This window comes from Oncorhynchus tshawytscha, unplaced genomic scaffold (genome assembly GCF_018296145.1).
Source record: "Oncorhynchus tshawytscha isolate Ot180627B unplaced genomic scaffold, Otsh_v2.0 Un_contig_3315_pilon_pilon, whole genome shotgun sequence".
NCBI lineage: Eukaryota > Metazoa > Chordata > Actinopteri > Salmoniformes > Salmonidae > Oncorhynchus > Oncorhynchus tshawytscha.
Genome location: NW_024609612.1, coordinates 47,501 through 62,500, shown reverse-complemented (window position 1 = coordinate 62,500; position 15,000 = coordinate 47,501). Strand labels below are relative to the sequence as shown.

At 45.4% G+C, this 15,000-nt stretch overlaps 1 protein-coding gene across 1 annotated transcript in view; it reads left to right on the top strand.

Annotated features, from left to right (window-relative positions):
* pax5 (paired box 5) overlaps positions 1 to 15,000 on the top strand; it is a 115,113-nt gene that overhangs the window by 86,317 nt on the left and 13,796 nt on the right. Inside the window, 1 exon segment of the mRNA XM_042316263.1 lies at positions 8,853 to 8,979. Within this exon segment, the coding sequence (XP_042172197.1) occupies positions 8,853 to 8,979 (127 nt within the window).

Here is a 15,000-nt window from a genome sequence, read left to right as displayed (position 1 = left end):
GTCAGGGTAGATAGAGAGGGTGGTAGAGGTAGTGGTCAGGGTAGATGGTCAGGGTAGATAGAGAGGGTGGTAGAGGTAGTGGTCAGGGTAGATAGAGAGGGTGGTAGAGGTAGTGGTCAGGGTAGATAGAGAGGGTGGTAGAGGTAGTGGTCAGGGTAGATAGAGAGGGTGGTAGAGGTAGTGGTCAGGGTAGATAGAGAGGGTGGTAGAGGTAGTGGTCAGGGATATATAGGGTAGATAGAGGGGTGGTAGAGGTAGTGGTCAGGGTAGATAGAGAGGGTGGTAGAGGTAGTGGTCAGGGTAGATAGAGAGGGTGGTAGAGGTAGTGGTCAGGGTAGATAGAGAGGGTGGTAGAGGTAGTGGTCAGGGTAGATAGAGAGGGTGGTAGAGGTAGTGGTCAGGGTAGATAGAGAGGGTGGTAGAGGTAGTGGTCAGGGTAGATAGAGAGGGTGGTAGAGGTAGTGGTCAGGGTAGATAGAGAGGGTGGTAGAGGTAGTGGTCAGGGTAGATAGAGAGGGTGGTAGAGGTAGTGGTCAGGGTAGATAGAGAGGGTGGTAGAGGTAGTGGTCAGGGTAGATAGAGAGGGTGGTAGAGGTAGTGGTCAGGGTAGATAGAGAGGGTGGTAGAGGTAGTGGTCAGGGTAGATAGAGAGGGTGGTAGAGGTAGTGGTCAGGGTAGATAGAGAGGGTGGTAGAGGTAGTGGTCAGGGTAGATAGAGAGGGTGGTAGAGGTAGTGGTCAGGGTAGATAGAGAGGGTGGTAGAGGTAGTGGTCAGGGTAGATAGAGAGGGTGATAGAGGTAGTGTAGTGGGTAGATAGAGAGGGTGGTAGAGGTAGTGGTCAGGGTAGATAGAGAGGGTGGTAGAGGTAGTGGTCAGGGTAGATAGAGAGGGTGGTAGAGGTAGTGGTCAGGGTAGATAGAGAGGGTGGTAGAGGTAGTGTAGTGGGTAGATAGAGAGGGTGGTAGAGGTAGTGGTCAGGGTAGATATAGAGGGTGGTAGAGGTTATGTAGTGGATAGATAGAGAGGGTGGTAGAGGTAGTGGTCAGGGTAGATAGAGAGGGTGGTAGAGGTAGTGGTCAGGGTAGATAGAGAGGGTGGTAGAGGTAGTGGTCAGGGTAGATAGAGAGGGTGGTAGAGGTAGTGGTCAGGGTAGATAGAGAGGGTGGTAGAGGTAGTGGTCAGGGTAGATAGAGAGGGTGGTAGAGGTAGTGGTCAGGGTAGATATAGAGGGTGGTAGAGGTTATGTAGTGGATAGATAGAGAGGGTGGTAGAGGTAGTGGTCAGGGTAGATAGAGAGGGTGGTAGAGGTAGTGGTCAGGGTAGATAGAGAAGGTGGTAGAGGTAGTGGTCAGGGTAGATAGAGAGGGTGGTAGAGGTAGTGGTCAGGGTAGATAGAGAGGGTGGTAGAGGTAGTGATCAGGGTAGATAGAGAGGGTGGTAGAGGTAGTGGTCAGGGTAGATAGAGAGGGTGGTAGAGGTAGTGGTCAGGGTAGATAGAGAGGGTGGTAGAGGTAGTGGTCAGGGTAGATAGAGAGGGTGGTAGAGGTAGTGGTCAGGGTAGATAGAGAGGGTGGTAGAGGTAGTGGTCAGGGTAGATAGAGAGGGTGGTAGAGGTAGTGGTCAGGGTAAATAGAGAGGGTGGTAGAGGTAGTGTAGTGGGTAGATAGAGAGGGTGGTAGAGGTAGTGGTCAGGGTAGATAGAGAGGGTGGTAGAGGTAGTGGTCAGGGTAGATAGAGAGGGTGGTAGAGGTAGTGGTCAGGGTATATAGAGAGGGTGGTAGAGGTAGTGGTCAGGGTAGATAGAGAGGGTGGTAGAGGTAGTGGTCAGGGTAGATAGAGAGGGTGGTAGAGGTAGTGGTCAGGGTAGATAGAGAGGGTTGTAGAGGTAGTGGTCAGGGTAGATAGAGAGGGTGGTAGAGGTAGTGGTCAGGGTAGATAGAGAGGGTGGTAGAGGTAGTGGTCAGGGTAGATAGAGAGGGTGGTAGAGGTAGTGGTCAGGGTAGATAGAGAGGGTGGTAGAGGTAGTGGTCAGGGTAGATATAGAGGGTGGTAGAGGTTATGTAGTGGATAGATAGAGAGGGTGGTAGAGGTAGTGGTCAGGGTAGATAGAGAGGGTGGTAGAGGTAGTGGTCAGGGTAGATAGAGAAGGTGGTAGAGGTAGTGGTCAGGGTAGATAGAGAGGGTGGTAGAGGTAGTGGTCAGGGTAGATAGAGAGGGTGGTAGAGGTAGTGATCAGGGTAGATAGAGAGGGTGGTAGAGGTAGTGGTCAGGGTAGATAGAGAGGGTGGTAGAGGTAGTGGTCAGGGTAGATAGAGAGGGTGGTAGAGGTAGTGGTCAGGGTAGATAGAGAGGGTGGTAGAGGTAGTGGTCAGGGTAGATAGAGAGGGTGGTAGAGGTAGTGGTCAGGGTAGATAGAGAGGGTGGTAGAGGTAGTGGTCAGGGTAAATAGAGAGGGTGGTAGAGGTAGTGTAGTGGGTAGATAGAGAGGGTGGTAGAGGTAGTGGTCAGGGTAGATAGAGAGGGTGGTAGAGGTAGTGGTCAGGGTAGATAGAGAGGGTGGTAGAGGTAGTGGTCAGGGTATATAGAGAGGGTGGTAGAGGTAGTGGTCAGGGTAGATAGAGAGGGTGGTAGAGGTAGTGGTCAGGGTAGATAGAGAGGGTGGTAGAGGTAGTGGTCAGGGTAGATAGAGAGGGTTGTAGAGGTAGTGGTCAGGGTAGATAGAGAGGGTGGTAGAGGTAGTGGTCAGGGTAGATAGAGAGGGTGGTAGAGGTAGTGGTCAGGGTAGATAGAGAGGGTGGTAGAGGTAGTGGTCAGGGTAGATAGAGAGGGTGGTAGAGGTAGTGGTCAGGGTAGATAGAGAGGGTGGTAGAGGTAGTGGTCAGGGTAGATAGAGAGGGTGGTAGAGGTAGTGTAGTGGGTAGATAGAGAGGGTGGTAGAGGTAGTGTAGTGGGTAGATAGAGAGGGTGGTAGAGGTAGTGGTCAGGGTAGATAGAGAGGGTGGTAGAGGTAGTGGTCAGGGTAGATATAGAGGGTGGTAGAGGTAGTGTAGTGGGTAGATAGAGAGGGTGGTAGAGGTAGTGGTCAGGGTAGATAGAGAGGGTGGTAGAGGTAGTGTAGTGGGTAGATAGAGAGGGTGGTAGAGGTAGTGTAAAAGGGTAATCTCCTATTTAGACGGTCACAGTCCAGTGATTGTGTTGTTGACGAACACAGGGGTGTTTAAGAGGTCAGTGAACACACACACACACACACACACACACACACACACACACACACACACACACACACACACACACACACACAGATAGAAGGGTCATTTCACCCCATTATCAGCCAGATGAGCAGACTCTGTTTTTCCAGACGTGAAATCTATAGCTGATCATCACTGTCACTTTGTAGACAACGATCATTACGACTGAGTGACGAGGCCTGAGAAACGTATTCAAGGAGATACGGACACAAGGACTGCCCGTCCACGATATCAACACTCTGATAGAGTTCTAACGAGGCAGTTATTCTGATGGGTGTTCTAATGAGGCAGTTATTCTGATGGGTGTTCTAATGAGGCAGTTATTCTGATGTGGTTCTAATGAGGTATTTATTCTGATGGGTGTTCTAATGAGGCAGTTATTCTGATGGGGGTTCTAATGAGGCAGTTATTCTGATGTGGTTCTAATGAGGTATTTATTCTGATGGGTGTTCTAATGAGGCATTTATTCTGATGGGTGTTCTAATGAGGCAGTTATTCTGATATGGTTCTAATGAGGTAGTTATTCTGATGGGGGTTCTAATGAGGCAGTTATTCTGATGTGGTTCTAATGAGGTATTTATTCTGATGGGTGTTCTAATGAGGCAGTTATTCTGATGGGTGTTCTAATGAGGTAGTTATTCTGATGGGGGTTCTAATGAGGCAGTTATTCCAATGGGGTTATAATGAGGCAGTTATTCTGATGGTGTTCTAATTAGGCAGTTATTCTGATGGGGTTCTAATGAGGTAGTTATTCTGATGGGGGTTCTAATGAGGCAGTTATTCTGATGGGGTTCTAATGAGGTATCTATTCTGATGGGGTTCTAATGAGGCAGTTATTCTGATGTTGTTCTAATGAGGTAGTTATTCTGATGGGTGTTCTAACGAGGCAGTTATTCTGATGGGGTTCTAATGAGGTAGTTATTCTGATGGGGGTTCTAATGAGGCAGTTATTCTGATGTGGTTCTAATGAGGTATTTATTCTGATGGGTGTTCTAATGAGGCAGTTATTCTGATGGGTGTTCCAATGAGGCAGTTATTCTGATATGGTTCTAATGAGGTATTTATTCTGATGGGTGTTCTAACGAGGCAGTTATTCTGATGGGGTTCTAATGAGGTAGTTATTCTGATGGGGGTTCTAATGAGACAGTTATTCCAATGGGGTTATAATGAGGCAGTTATTCTGATGGTGTTCTAATTAGGCAGTTATTCTGATGGGGTTCTAATGAGGTAGTTATTCTGATGGGGGTTCTAATGAGGCAGTTATTCTGATGGGGTTCTAATGAGGTGTCTATTCTGATGGGGTTCTAATGAGGCAGTTATTCTGATGTTGTTCTAATGAGGTAGTTATTCTAATGGGGGTTCTAATGAGGTAGTTATTCAGATGGGGGTTCTAATGAGGCAGTTATTCAGATGGGGGTTCTAATGAGGCAGTTATTTTGATGGGGTTCTAATGAGGCAGTTTTTATGATGGGGGTTCTAATGAGGTAGTTATTATGATGGGGGTTCTAATGAGGTAGTTTTTATGATGGGGTTCTAATGAGGCAGTTATTCTGATGGGGTTCTGATGAGGCAGTTATTCTGATGGGGGTTCTAATGAGGTAGGTATTCTGATTGGGGTTCTAACGAGGCAGTTATTCTGATGGGGTTCTGATGAGGCAGTTATTCTGATGGGGGTTCTAATGAGGTAGGTATTCTGATTGGGGTTCTAACGATGCAGTTATTCTGATGGGGTTCTAACGAGGCAGTTATTCTGATGGGGTTCTAATGAGGCAGTTATTCTGATGGAGGTTCTAATGAGGTAGTTATTCTGATGGGGGTTCTAATGAGGTAGTTATTCTGATGGGGTTCTAATGAGGCAGTTATTCTGATGGGGTTCTAATGAGGTAGTTCTCTGATGGGGTTCTGATGAGGCAGTTATTCTGATGGGGTTCTAATGAGGCAGTTATTCTGATGGGGTTCTAATGAGGCAGTTATTCTGATGGGGTTCTAACGAGGCAGTTATTCTGATGGGGTTCTAACGAGGCAGTTATTCTGAGGGGTTCTAATGAGATAGTTATTCTGATGGGGTTCTAATGAGGTATCTATTCTGATGGGGGTTCTAATGAGGTAGTTATTCTGATGGGGTTCTAATGAGGCAGTTATTCTGATGGGGTTCTAATGAGGCAGTTATTCTGAGGGGGTTCTAATGAGATAGTTATTCTGATGGGGTTCTAATGAGGTATCTATTCTGATGGGCTTCTAATGAGGTAGTTATTCTGATGGGGGTTCTAATGAGGTAGTTATTCTGATGGGGGTTCTAATGAGGTAGTTATTTTGATGGGGTTCTGATGAGGCAGTTATTCTGATGGAGGTTCTAATGAGGTAGTTATTCTGATGGGGGTTCTAATGAGGTAGTTATTCTGATGGGGTTCTAATGAGGCAGTTATTCTGATGGGGTTCTAATGAGGCAGTTCTCTGATGGGGTTCTGATGAGGCAGTTATTCTGATGGGGTTCTAATGAGGCAGTTATTCTGATGGGGTTCTGATGAGGCAGTTATTCTGATGGGGTTCTAATGAGGCAGTTATTTTGATGGGGTTCTAATGAGGTATCTATTCTGATGGGGTTCTAAAGGCAGTTATTCTGATGGGGTTCTAATGAGGCAGTTATTTTGATGGGGTTCTAATGAGGCAGTTATTCCGATGTGGTTCTAATGAGGTAGTTATTCAGATGGGGGTTCTAATGAGGCAGTTATTCTGATGGTGTTCTAATGAGGTAGTATTTCTGATGGGGTTCTAATGAGGTAGTTATTCTGATGGGGGTTCTAATGAGGTAGTTATTCTGATTGGGGTTCTAATGAGGCAGTTATTCTGATGGGGTTCTAATGAGGCAGTTATTCTGATGGGGTTCTAATGAGGTAGTTATTCTGATGGGGGTTCTAATGAGGTAGTTATTCTGATTGGGGTTCTAATCAGGCAGTTATTCTGATGGGGTTCTAATGAGGCAGTTATTCTGATTGGGGTTCTAATGAGGTAGTTATTCTGATTGGGGTTCTAATGCGGTAGTTATTCTGACAGGGGTTCTAATGAGGTAGTTATTCTGATGGGGATTCTAATGAGGTAGTTATTATGATGGGGTTCTAATGAGGCAGTTATTCTGATGGCGGTTCTAATGAGGCAGTTATTCTGATGGGGTTCTAATGAGGCAGTTATTCTGATGGTGGTTCTAATGAGGCAGTTATTCTGATGGTGGTTCTAATGAGGCAGTTATTTTCATGGGGTTCTATGAGGCAGTTATTTTGATGGGGTTCTAATGAGGCAGTTATTCTGATGGGGTTCTAATAAGGCAGTCATTTTGATGGGGTTCTAATGAGGCAGTTATTCTGATGGGGTTCTAATGAGGTAGTTATTCTGACAGGGGTTCTAATGAGGTACTTATTTCGATGGGGTTCTAATGAGGCAGTTATTATGATGGGGTTCTAATGAGGCAGTTATGTTCATGGGGTTCTATGAGGCAGTTATTTCGATGGGGTTCTAATGAGGCAGTTATTCCGATGGGGTTCTAATAAGGCAGTCATTTTAATGGGGTTCTAATGAGGCAGTTATTCTGATGGGGTTCTAATGAGGCAGTTATTCTGATGGGGTTCTAATGAGGCAGTTAGCAGATTTTCCCCTTTTAAGGAGTTCTGACGAGATCAATTTGACTTAGTTCCAATGTTCCACTCAGACAGACAGAACACAGCACAGCATGCTGTGCACACGTGTGACAGAGCTTCTGTCCTGGATGCTATTCAGTGATGATTTTAGCATGTAAATATTTGGGGGGACCAAAAACATATTGGGATGCTTGCCAGCAAAGCCACTACACAACACAACACTAAATAATACATTAATTGGACTATAACGTTGACAAAACGGTGCCCACAAACTGTTAGGGCCTACAGAAAGATGTCCCAACAGCAGAGTTCCAACACCTTACCACAGCTACACTTGTCTTTCAGCGGAGCCTTGTCTGGCAGTGAAACAGTTCATTCAGCCTCATTTACTGCCTTTTAAATAAACATAGCTGATATGACTGACTTGCTTAAACAAATGTGGTTTTTATGGGCAATTGAGATGTACCAGCTCTGGCATAAGGGGACGACAAGCGGATAAGAGAGAGAGAGAGACAGAGAGAGAGAGAGACAGAGAGAGAGACAGAGAGAGAGAGAGAGAGATACAGAGATAGAAAGAGAGAGAGACAGAGAGAGAGAGAGAGTTTTGATTAAGACATTAATGAGCGAGCTAGGACGGACGTAGTCAATATAACTACTTGTTCAGCACTTTTGAAATATGACAGAATTCAGAACATGGGCTGTTCTTACAGTGCTCTCCCTGTACACCAAGTCAGAACCGTAGGATAAATAAAGGGGGCATAGAAGCAGACAATGAAAGCTCTTACAATATGTGATGGTGACATTTCTCTAAAACAGGTTATAGGCTACATGTGCACCACCAAGTCAGTGCAGTAGGCTAAGTTATGAGAGGGGAAAGGGACAACATTATTAGGGTGAGGCACATGGGCTACTAACATCTCACTACACAACATACACTTAGTGTTACTTTACTAGCTACAGTATACATATCTCCCTGACATATTTCATAACTTATCATTTTGTCATCAAACTGGAAACTCTGACGATGTCACGATGACGTCGGCGATCTTCAGGTCGAAGCTCTAGAAAGAGGCCTGAGTTCCCGATTTTACAATTCCCGAGTTGGATGAAAGTTCAAATAGTATTTTATTTATTATTATTTATTTTCGTAGCTTTTCCCCGAGTTCTCAAATCTTGTGAAAGTGAAATAAACTATAAAAATTAACAGTAAACATTACAGATACAGAAGTTTCAAAATAATAAAGACATTACAAATGTCATATTATATATATATATATATATATATATATATATATATATATATATATATATATATATATATATATATATATATATATATATATACAGTGTTTTAACAATGTACAAATGGTTAAAGGACACAAGATAAAATAAATAAGCATAAATATGGGTTGTATTTACAATGGTGTTTGTTCTTCACTGGTTGCCCTTTTCTCGTGGCAACAGGTCACAAATCTTGCTGCTGTGGTGGCACACTGTGGAATTTCACCCAGTAGATATGGGAGTTTTTCAAAATTGAGTTTGTTTTCGATTTCTTTGTGGATCTGTGTAATCTGATGGAAATATGTGTCTCTGATATGGTCAAACATTTGACAGGAGGTCAGGAAGTGCAGCTCAGTTTCCACCTCATTTTGTGGCAGTGCGCACATAGCCTGTCTTCTCTCTCTCTCTCTCTCTCTCTCTCTCTCTCTCTCTCTCTCTGTCTCTCAGGGAGGTTTTGTGTTAACTGTACCTCTCAGCTCAGTCTGTCCTAATCCTGTGGTTATAGACTGTAGTAAATCCTGTCTCTGTCAACAGATCAATAAAAGATTGATCCACAAGAGGCTCAGTGTGTGTTTGTAATCTGTGTGTGTGTGTAAAATATACCTGACATCCTGAAGAGGTGTGTGTCATTGTCTAATTCTTTCTCCCCTCTCTCTCTCTCTCTCTCTGTCTGTCTCTCTCTCTCTCCAGACATCAGAGTATTCGGCCATGGCTCTAGCCGGTGGATTGGAGGAGATGAAAACCAATCTGGCCAATCCAGGGTCAGCGGGGGAGCTAGGAGCCAGTGTTCCGGGCCCACAGTCCTATCCACTGCCAGGTAAAAATCTTTAGCCACGCCCAGATATTACCTCCTCAATTTCTACCCTCATATCTGACATTTACATTTCTAAATGTCTGCCTTTACCATAAAAATCATTTTAGACAGTTGAAGCATTTTTTTATTCGGGACCCTTGTTTGTATTTTAAGAAACCAAAAGATGGATCTGATTGTAATCAGTATTTGACTACAGTCAGAAAAGTGATGTTAGGGCTGTTAGCGATTTCAAAAACAACAAACTGCCAACAATGAGCTGGATTTATCTCATTAAACATGACTCAGTGTTTGGGATCTACCCTCCATCCCTCTCTCCTCTCCTCCATCCCTTGCTCCTCTCCTCCATCCCTCTCCCCTCCATCTCTCGCTCCTCTCCTCCAACCCTCTCCCCTCCATCCCTCGCTCCTCTCCTCCATCCCTCTCCCCTCCATCCCTCTCCCCTCCATCCCTCTCTCCTCTCCTCCATCCCGCGCTCCTCTCCTCCATCCCTCTCCCTCCATCCCTCTCTCCTCCATCCCTCTCTCCTCTCCTCCATCCCTCTCCTCCACCCCTCCCTCCTCCTCCCCTCCATCCCCCCCTCCTCCCCCTCAATCCCTCTCTCCTCCATCCCTCTCTCCTCCCCTCCATCCCTCTCGCAGAGAAACAGTCGAGAAAAAGGATAGAAACAGGAGAGAAACAGGAGAGAAACAGGAGAGAAACAGGAGAGAAACAGGAGAGAGAAACAGGAGAGAAACAGGAGAGAAACAGGAGAGAAACAGCAGAGAAACAGGAGAGAGAAACAGGAGAGAGAAACAGGAGAGAAACAGGAGAGAAACAGGAGAGAGAAACAGGAGAGAGAAACAGGAGAGAGAGAAACAGGAGAGAGAGAGAAACAGGATAGAAACAGGAGAGAGAAACAGGAGAGAAACAGGAGAGAGAAACAGGAGAGAGAAACAGGAGAGAGAGAAACAGGAGAGAGAGAGAAACAGGATAGAAACAGGAGAGAAACAGGAGAGAAACAGGAGAGAAACAGCAGAGAAACAGGAGAGAAACAGGAGAGAAACAGGAGAGAAACAGGAGTGAGAAACAGGAGAGAAACAGGAGAGAAACAGGAGAGAAACAGGAGTGAAACAGGAGAGAAACAGGAGAGAAACAGGAGAGAAACAGGAGAGAAACAGGAGTGAGAAACAGGAGAGAAACAGGAGAGAAACAGGAGAGAAACAGGAGAGAAACAGGAGTGAGAAACAGGAGAGAAACAGGAGAGAAACAGGAGAGAGAAACAGGAGAGAAACAGGAGAGAAACAGGAGAGAGAAACAGGAGAGAAACAGGAGAGAAACAGGAGAGAAACAGGAGAGAGAAACAGGAGAGAAACGGGAGAGAGAAACAGGAGAGAAACAGGAGAGAAACAGGAGAGAAACAGGAGAGAGAAACAGGAGAGAAACAGGAGAGAGAAACAGGAGAGAAACAGGAGAGAAACAGGAGAGAGAAACAGGAGAGAGAAACAGGAGAGAAACAGGAGAGAGAAACAGGAGAGAAACAGGAGAGAAACAGGAGAGAAACAGGAGTGAGAAACAGGAGAGAAACAGGAGAGAAACAGGAGAGAGAAACAGGAGAGAAACAGAAGAGAAACAGGAGAGAAACAGGAGTGAAACAGGAGAGAAACAGGAGTGAGAAACAGGAGAGAAACAGGAGAGAAACAGGAGAGAAACAGGAGAGAAACAGGAGTGAGAAACAGGAGAGAAACAGGAGAGAAACAGGAGAGAGAAACAGGAGAGAAACAGGAGAGAAACAGGAGAGAAACAGGAGAGAGAAACAGGAGTGAGAAACAGGAGAGAAACAGGAGAGAAACAGGAGAGAAACAGGAGAGAGAGAGAAACAGGAGAGAGAGAGAAACAGGAGAGAGAGAGAAACAGGAGAGAAACAGGTGAGAAACAGGAGAGAAACAGGAGAGAAACAGGAGAGAAACAGGAGTGAGAAACAGGAGAGAAACAGGAGAGAAACAGGAGAGAAACAGGAGTGAAACAGGAGAGAAACAGGAGAGAAACAGGAGAGAGAGAGAAACAGGAGAGAAACAGGAGGGAAACAGGAGAGAGAAACAGAAGAGAAACAGGAGAGAAACAGGAGAGAAACAGGAGAGAAACAGGAGAGAAACAGGAGAGAGAGAAACAGGAGAGAAACAGGAGAGAGAGAAACAGGAGAGAAACAGGAGAGAAACAGGAGAGAAACAGGAGTGAAACAGGAGAGAAACAGGAGAGAAACAGGAGAGAGTGAAACGGGAGAGAAACAGGAGAGAGAGAAACAGGAGAGAGAGAAACAGGAGAGAAACAGGAGAGAAACAGGAGAGAAAACAGGAGAGAAACAGGAGTGAGAAACAGGAGAGAAACAGGAGAGAAACAGGAGAGAAACAGGAGAGAAACAGTGGAGAAACAGGAGAGAAACAGGAGAGAAACAGGAGAGAAACAGGAGAGAGAGAGAAATGGGAGAGAAACAGGAGAGAAACAGGAGAGAGAGAGAAACAGGAGAGAGAAACAGGAGAGAGAAACAGGAGAGAGAGAAACAGGAGAGAGAGAGAAACAGGATAGAAACAGGAGAGAAACAGGAGAGAAACAGGAGAGAAACAGCAGAGAAACAGGAGAGAAACAGGAGAGAAACAGGAGAGAAACAGGAGAGAAACAGGAGTGAGAAACAGGAGAGAAACAGGAGAGAAACAGGAGAGAAACAGGAGTGAAACAGGAGAGAAACAGGAGAGAAACAGGAGAGAAACAGGAGAGAAACAGGAGTGAGAAACAGGAGAGAAACAGGAGAGAAACAGGAGAGAAACAGGAGAGAAACAGGAGTGAGAAACAGGAGAGAAACAGGAGAGAAACAGGAGAGAGAAACAGGAGAGAAACAGGAGAGAGAAACAGGAGAGAAACAGGAGAGAAACAGGAGAGAAACAGGAGAGAGAAACAGGAGAGAAACGGGAGAGAGAAACAGGAGAGAAACAGGAGAGAAACAGGAGAGAAACAGGAGAGAGAAACAGGAGAGAGAAACAGGAGAGAAACAGGAGAGAGAAACAGGAGAGAAACAGGAGAGAAACAGGAGAGAGAAACAGGAGAGAAACAGGAGAGAGAAACAGGAGAGAAACAGGAGTGAAACAGGAGAGAAACAGGAGTGAGAAACAGGAGAGAAACAGGAGAGAAACAGGAGAGAAACAGGAGAGAAACAGGAGAGAAACAGCAGAGAAACAGGAGAGAAACAGGAGAGAAACAGGAGAGAGAAACAGGAGAGAAACAGGAGTGAAACAGGAGTGAAACAGGAGTGAGAAACAGGAGAGAAACAGGAGAGAGAAACAGGAGAGAAACAGAAGAGAAACAGGAGAGAAACAGGAGTGAAACAGGAGAGAAACAGGAGTGAGAAACAGGAGAGAAACAGGAGAGAAACAGGAGAGAAACAGGAGAGAAACAGGAGTGAGAAACAGGAGAGAAACAGGAGAGAAACAGGAGAGAGAAACAGGAGAGAAACAGGAGAGAAACAGGAGAGAAACAGGAGAGAAACAGGAGAGAGAAACAGGAGTGAGAAACAGGAGAGAAACAGGAGAGAAACAGGAGAGAAACAGGAGAGAAACAGGAGAGAGAGAGAAACAGGAGAGAGAGAGAAACAGGAGAGAGAGAGAAACAGGAGAGAAACAGGAGAGAAACAGGTGAGAAACAGGAGAGAAACAGGAGAGAAACAGGAGAGAAACAGGAGTGAGAAACAGGAGAGAAACAGGAGAGAAACAGGAGAGAAACAGGAGTGAAACAGGAGAGAAACAGGAGAGAAACAGGAGAGAGAGAGAAACAGGAGAGAAACAGGAGAAAAACAGGAGAGAGAGAGAAACAGGAGAGAAACAGGAGGGAAACAGGAGAGAGAAACAGGAGAGAAACAGGAGAGAAACAGGAGAGAAACAGGAGAGAGAAACAGGAGAGAAACAGGAGAGAGAAACAGGAGAGAAACAGGAGAGAAACAGGAGAGAAACAGGAGAGAGAAACAGGAGAGAAACGGGAGAGAGAAACAGGAGAGAAACAGGAGAGAAACAGGAGAGAAACAGGAGAGAGAAACAGGAGAGAGAAACAGGAGAGAAACAGGAGAGAGAAACAGGAGAGAAACAGGAGAGAAACAGGAGAGAGAAACAGGAGAGAAACAGGAGAGAGAAACAGGAGAGAAACAGGAGTGAAACAGGAGAGAAACAGGAGTGAGAAACAGGAGAGAAACAGGAGAGAAACAGGAGAGAAACAGGAGAGAAACAGGAGAGAAACAGCAGAGAAACAGGAGAGAAACAGGAGAGAAACAGGAGAGAAACAGGAGTGAAACAGGAGTGAAACAGGAGTGAAACAGGAGTGAGAAACAGGAGAGAAACAGGAGAGAAACAGGAGAGAGAAACAGGAGAGAAACAGAAGAGAAACAGGAGAGAAACAGGAGTGAAACAGGAGAGAAACAGGAGTGAGAAACAGGAGAGAAACAGGAGAGAAACAGGAGAGAAACAGGAGAGAAACAGGAGTGAGAAACAGGAGAGAAACAGGAGAGAAACAGGAGAGAAAACAGGAGAGAAACAGGAGAGAAACAGGAGAGAAACAGGAGAGAAACAGGAGAGAGAAACAGGAGTGAGAAACAGGAGAGAAACAGGAGAGAAACAGGAGAGAAACAGGAGAGAAACAGGAGAGAGAGAGAAACAGGAGAGAGAGAGAAACAGGAGAGAGAGAGAAACAGGAGAGAAACAGGTGAGAAACAGGAGAGAAACAGGAGAGAAACAGGAGAGAAACAGGAGTGAGAAACAGGAGAGAAACAGGAGAGAAACAGGAGAGAAACAGGAGTGAAACAGGAGAGAAACAGGAGAGAAACAGGAGAGAGAGAGAAACAGGAGAGAAACAGGAGAAAAACAGGAGAGAGAGAGAAACAGGAGAGAAACAGGAGGGAAACAGGAGAGAGAAACAGGAGAGAAACAGGAGAGAAACAGGAGAGAAACAGGAGAGAAACAGGAGAGAAACAGGAGAGAGAGAAACGAGAGAAACAGGAGAGAGAGAAACAGGAGAGAAACAGGAGAGAAACAGGAGAGAAACAGGAGTGAAACAGGAGAGAAACAGGAGAGAAACAGGAGAGAGTGAAACGGGAGAGAAACAGGAGAGAGAGAAACAGGAGAGAGAGAAACAGGAGAGAAACAGGAGAGAAACAGGAGAGAAACAGGAGAGAAACAGGAGTGAGAAACAGGAGAGAAACAGGAGAGAAACAGGAGAGAAACAGTGGAGAAACAGGAGAGAAACAGGAGAGAAACAGGAGAGAAACAGGAGAGAGAGAGAAATGGGAGAGAAACAGGAGAGAAACAGGAGAGAGGGAGAAACAGGAGAGAAACAGGAGAGAAACAGGAGAAAAACAGGAGAGAGAAACAGGAGAGAAACAGGAGAGAAACAGGAGAGAAACAGGAGAGAAACAGTGGAGAAACAGGAGTGAGAAACAGGAGAGAAACAGGAGAGAAACACGAGAGAAACAGGAGAGAAACAGGAGAGAAACAGTGGAGAAACAGGAGAGAAACAGGAGAGAAACAGGAGAGAAACAGGAGAGAAACAGGAGGGAAACAGGAGAGAAACAGGAGAGAAACAGGAGAGAAACAGGAGAGAGTGAAACGGGAGAGAAACAGGAGAGAGAGAAACAGGAGAGAGAGAAACAGGAGAGAAACAGGAGAGAAACAGGAGAGAAACAGGAGAGAAACAGGAGAGAAACAGGAGAGAAACAGGAGAGAAACAGGAGAGAAACAGGAGAGAGAAACAGGAGAGAAACAGCAGAGAAACAGGAGAGAAACAGGAGAGAAACAGGAGAGAAACAGGAGAGAGAAACAGGAGAGAGAAACAGGAGAGAAACAGGAGAGAAACAGGAGAGAAACAGGAGGGAAACAGGAGAGAGAGAAACAGGAGAGAAACAGGAGAGAAACAGGAGAGAGAAACAGGAGAGAAACAGGAGAGAAACAGGAGAGAAACAGGAGAGAGAAACAGGAGAGAAACAGGAGAGAAACAGGAGAGAAACAGGAGGGA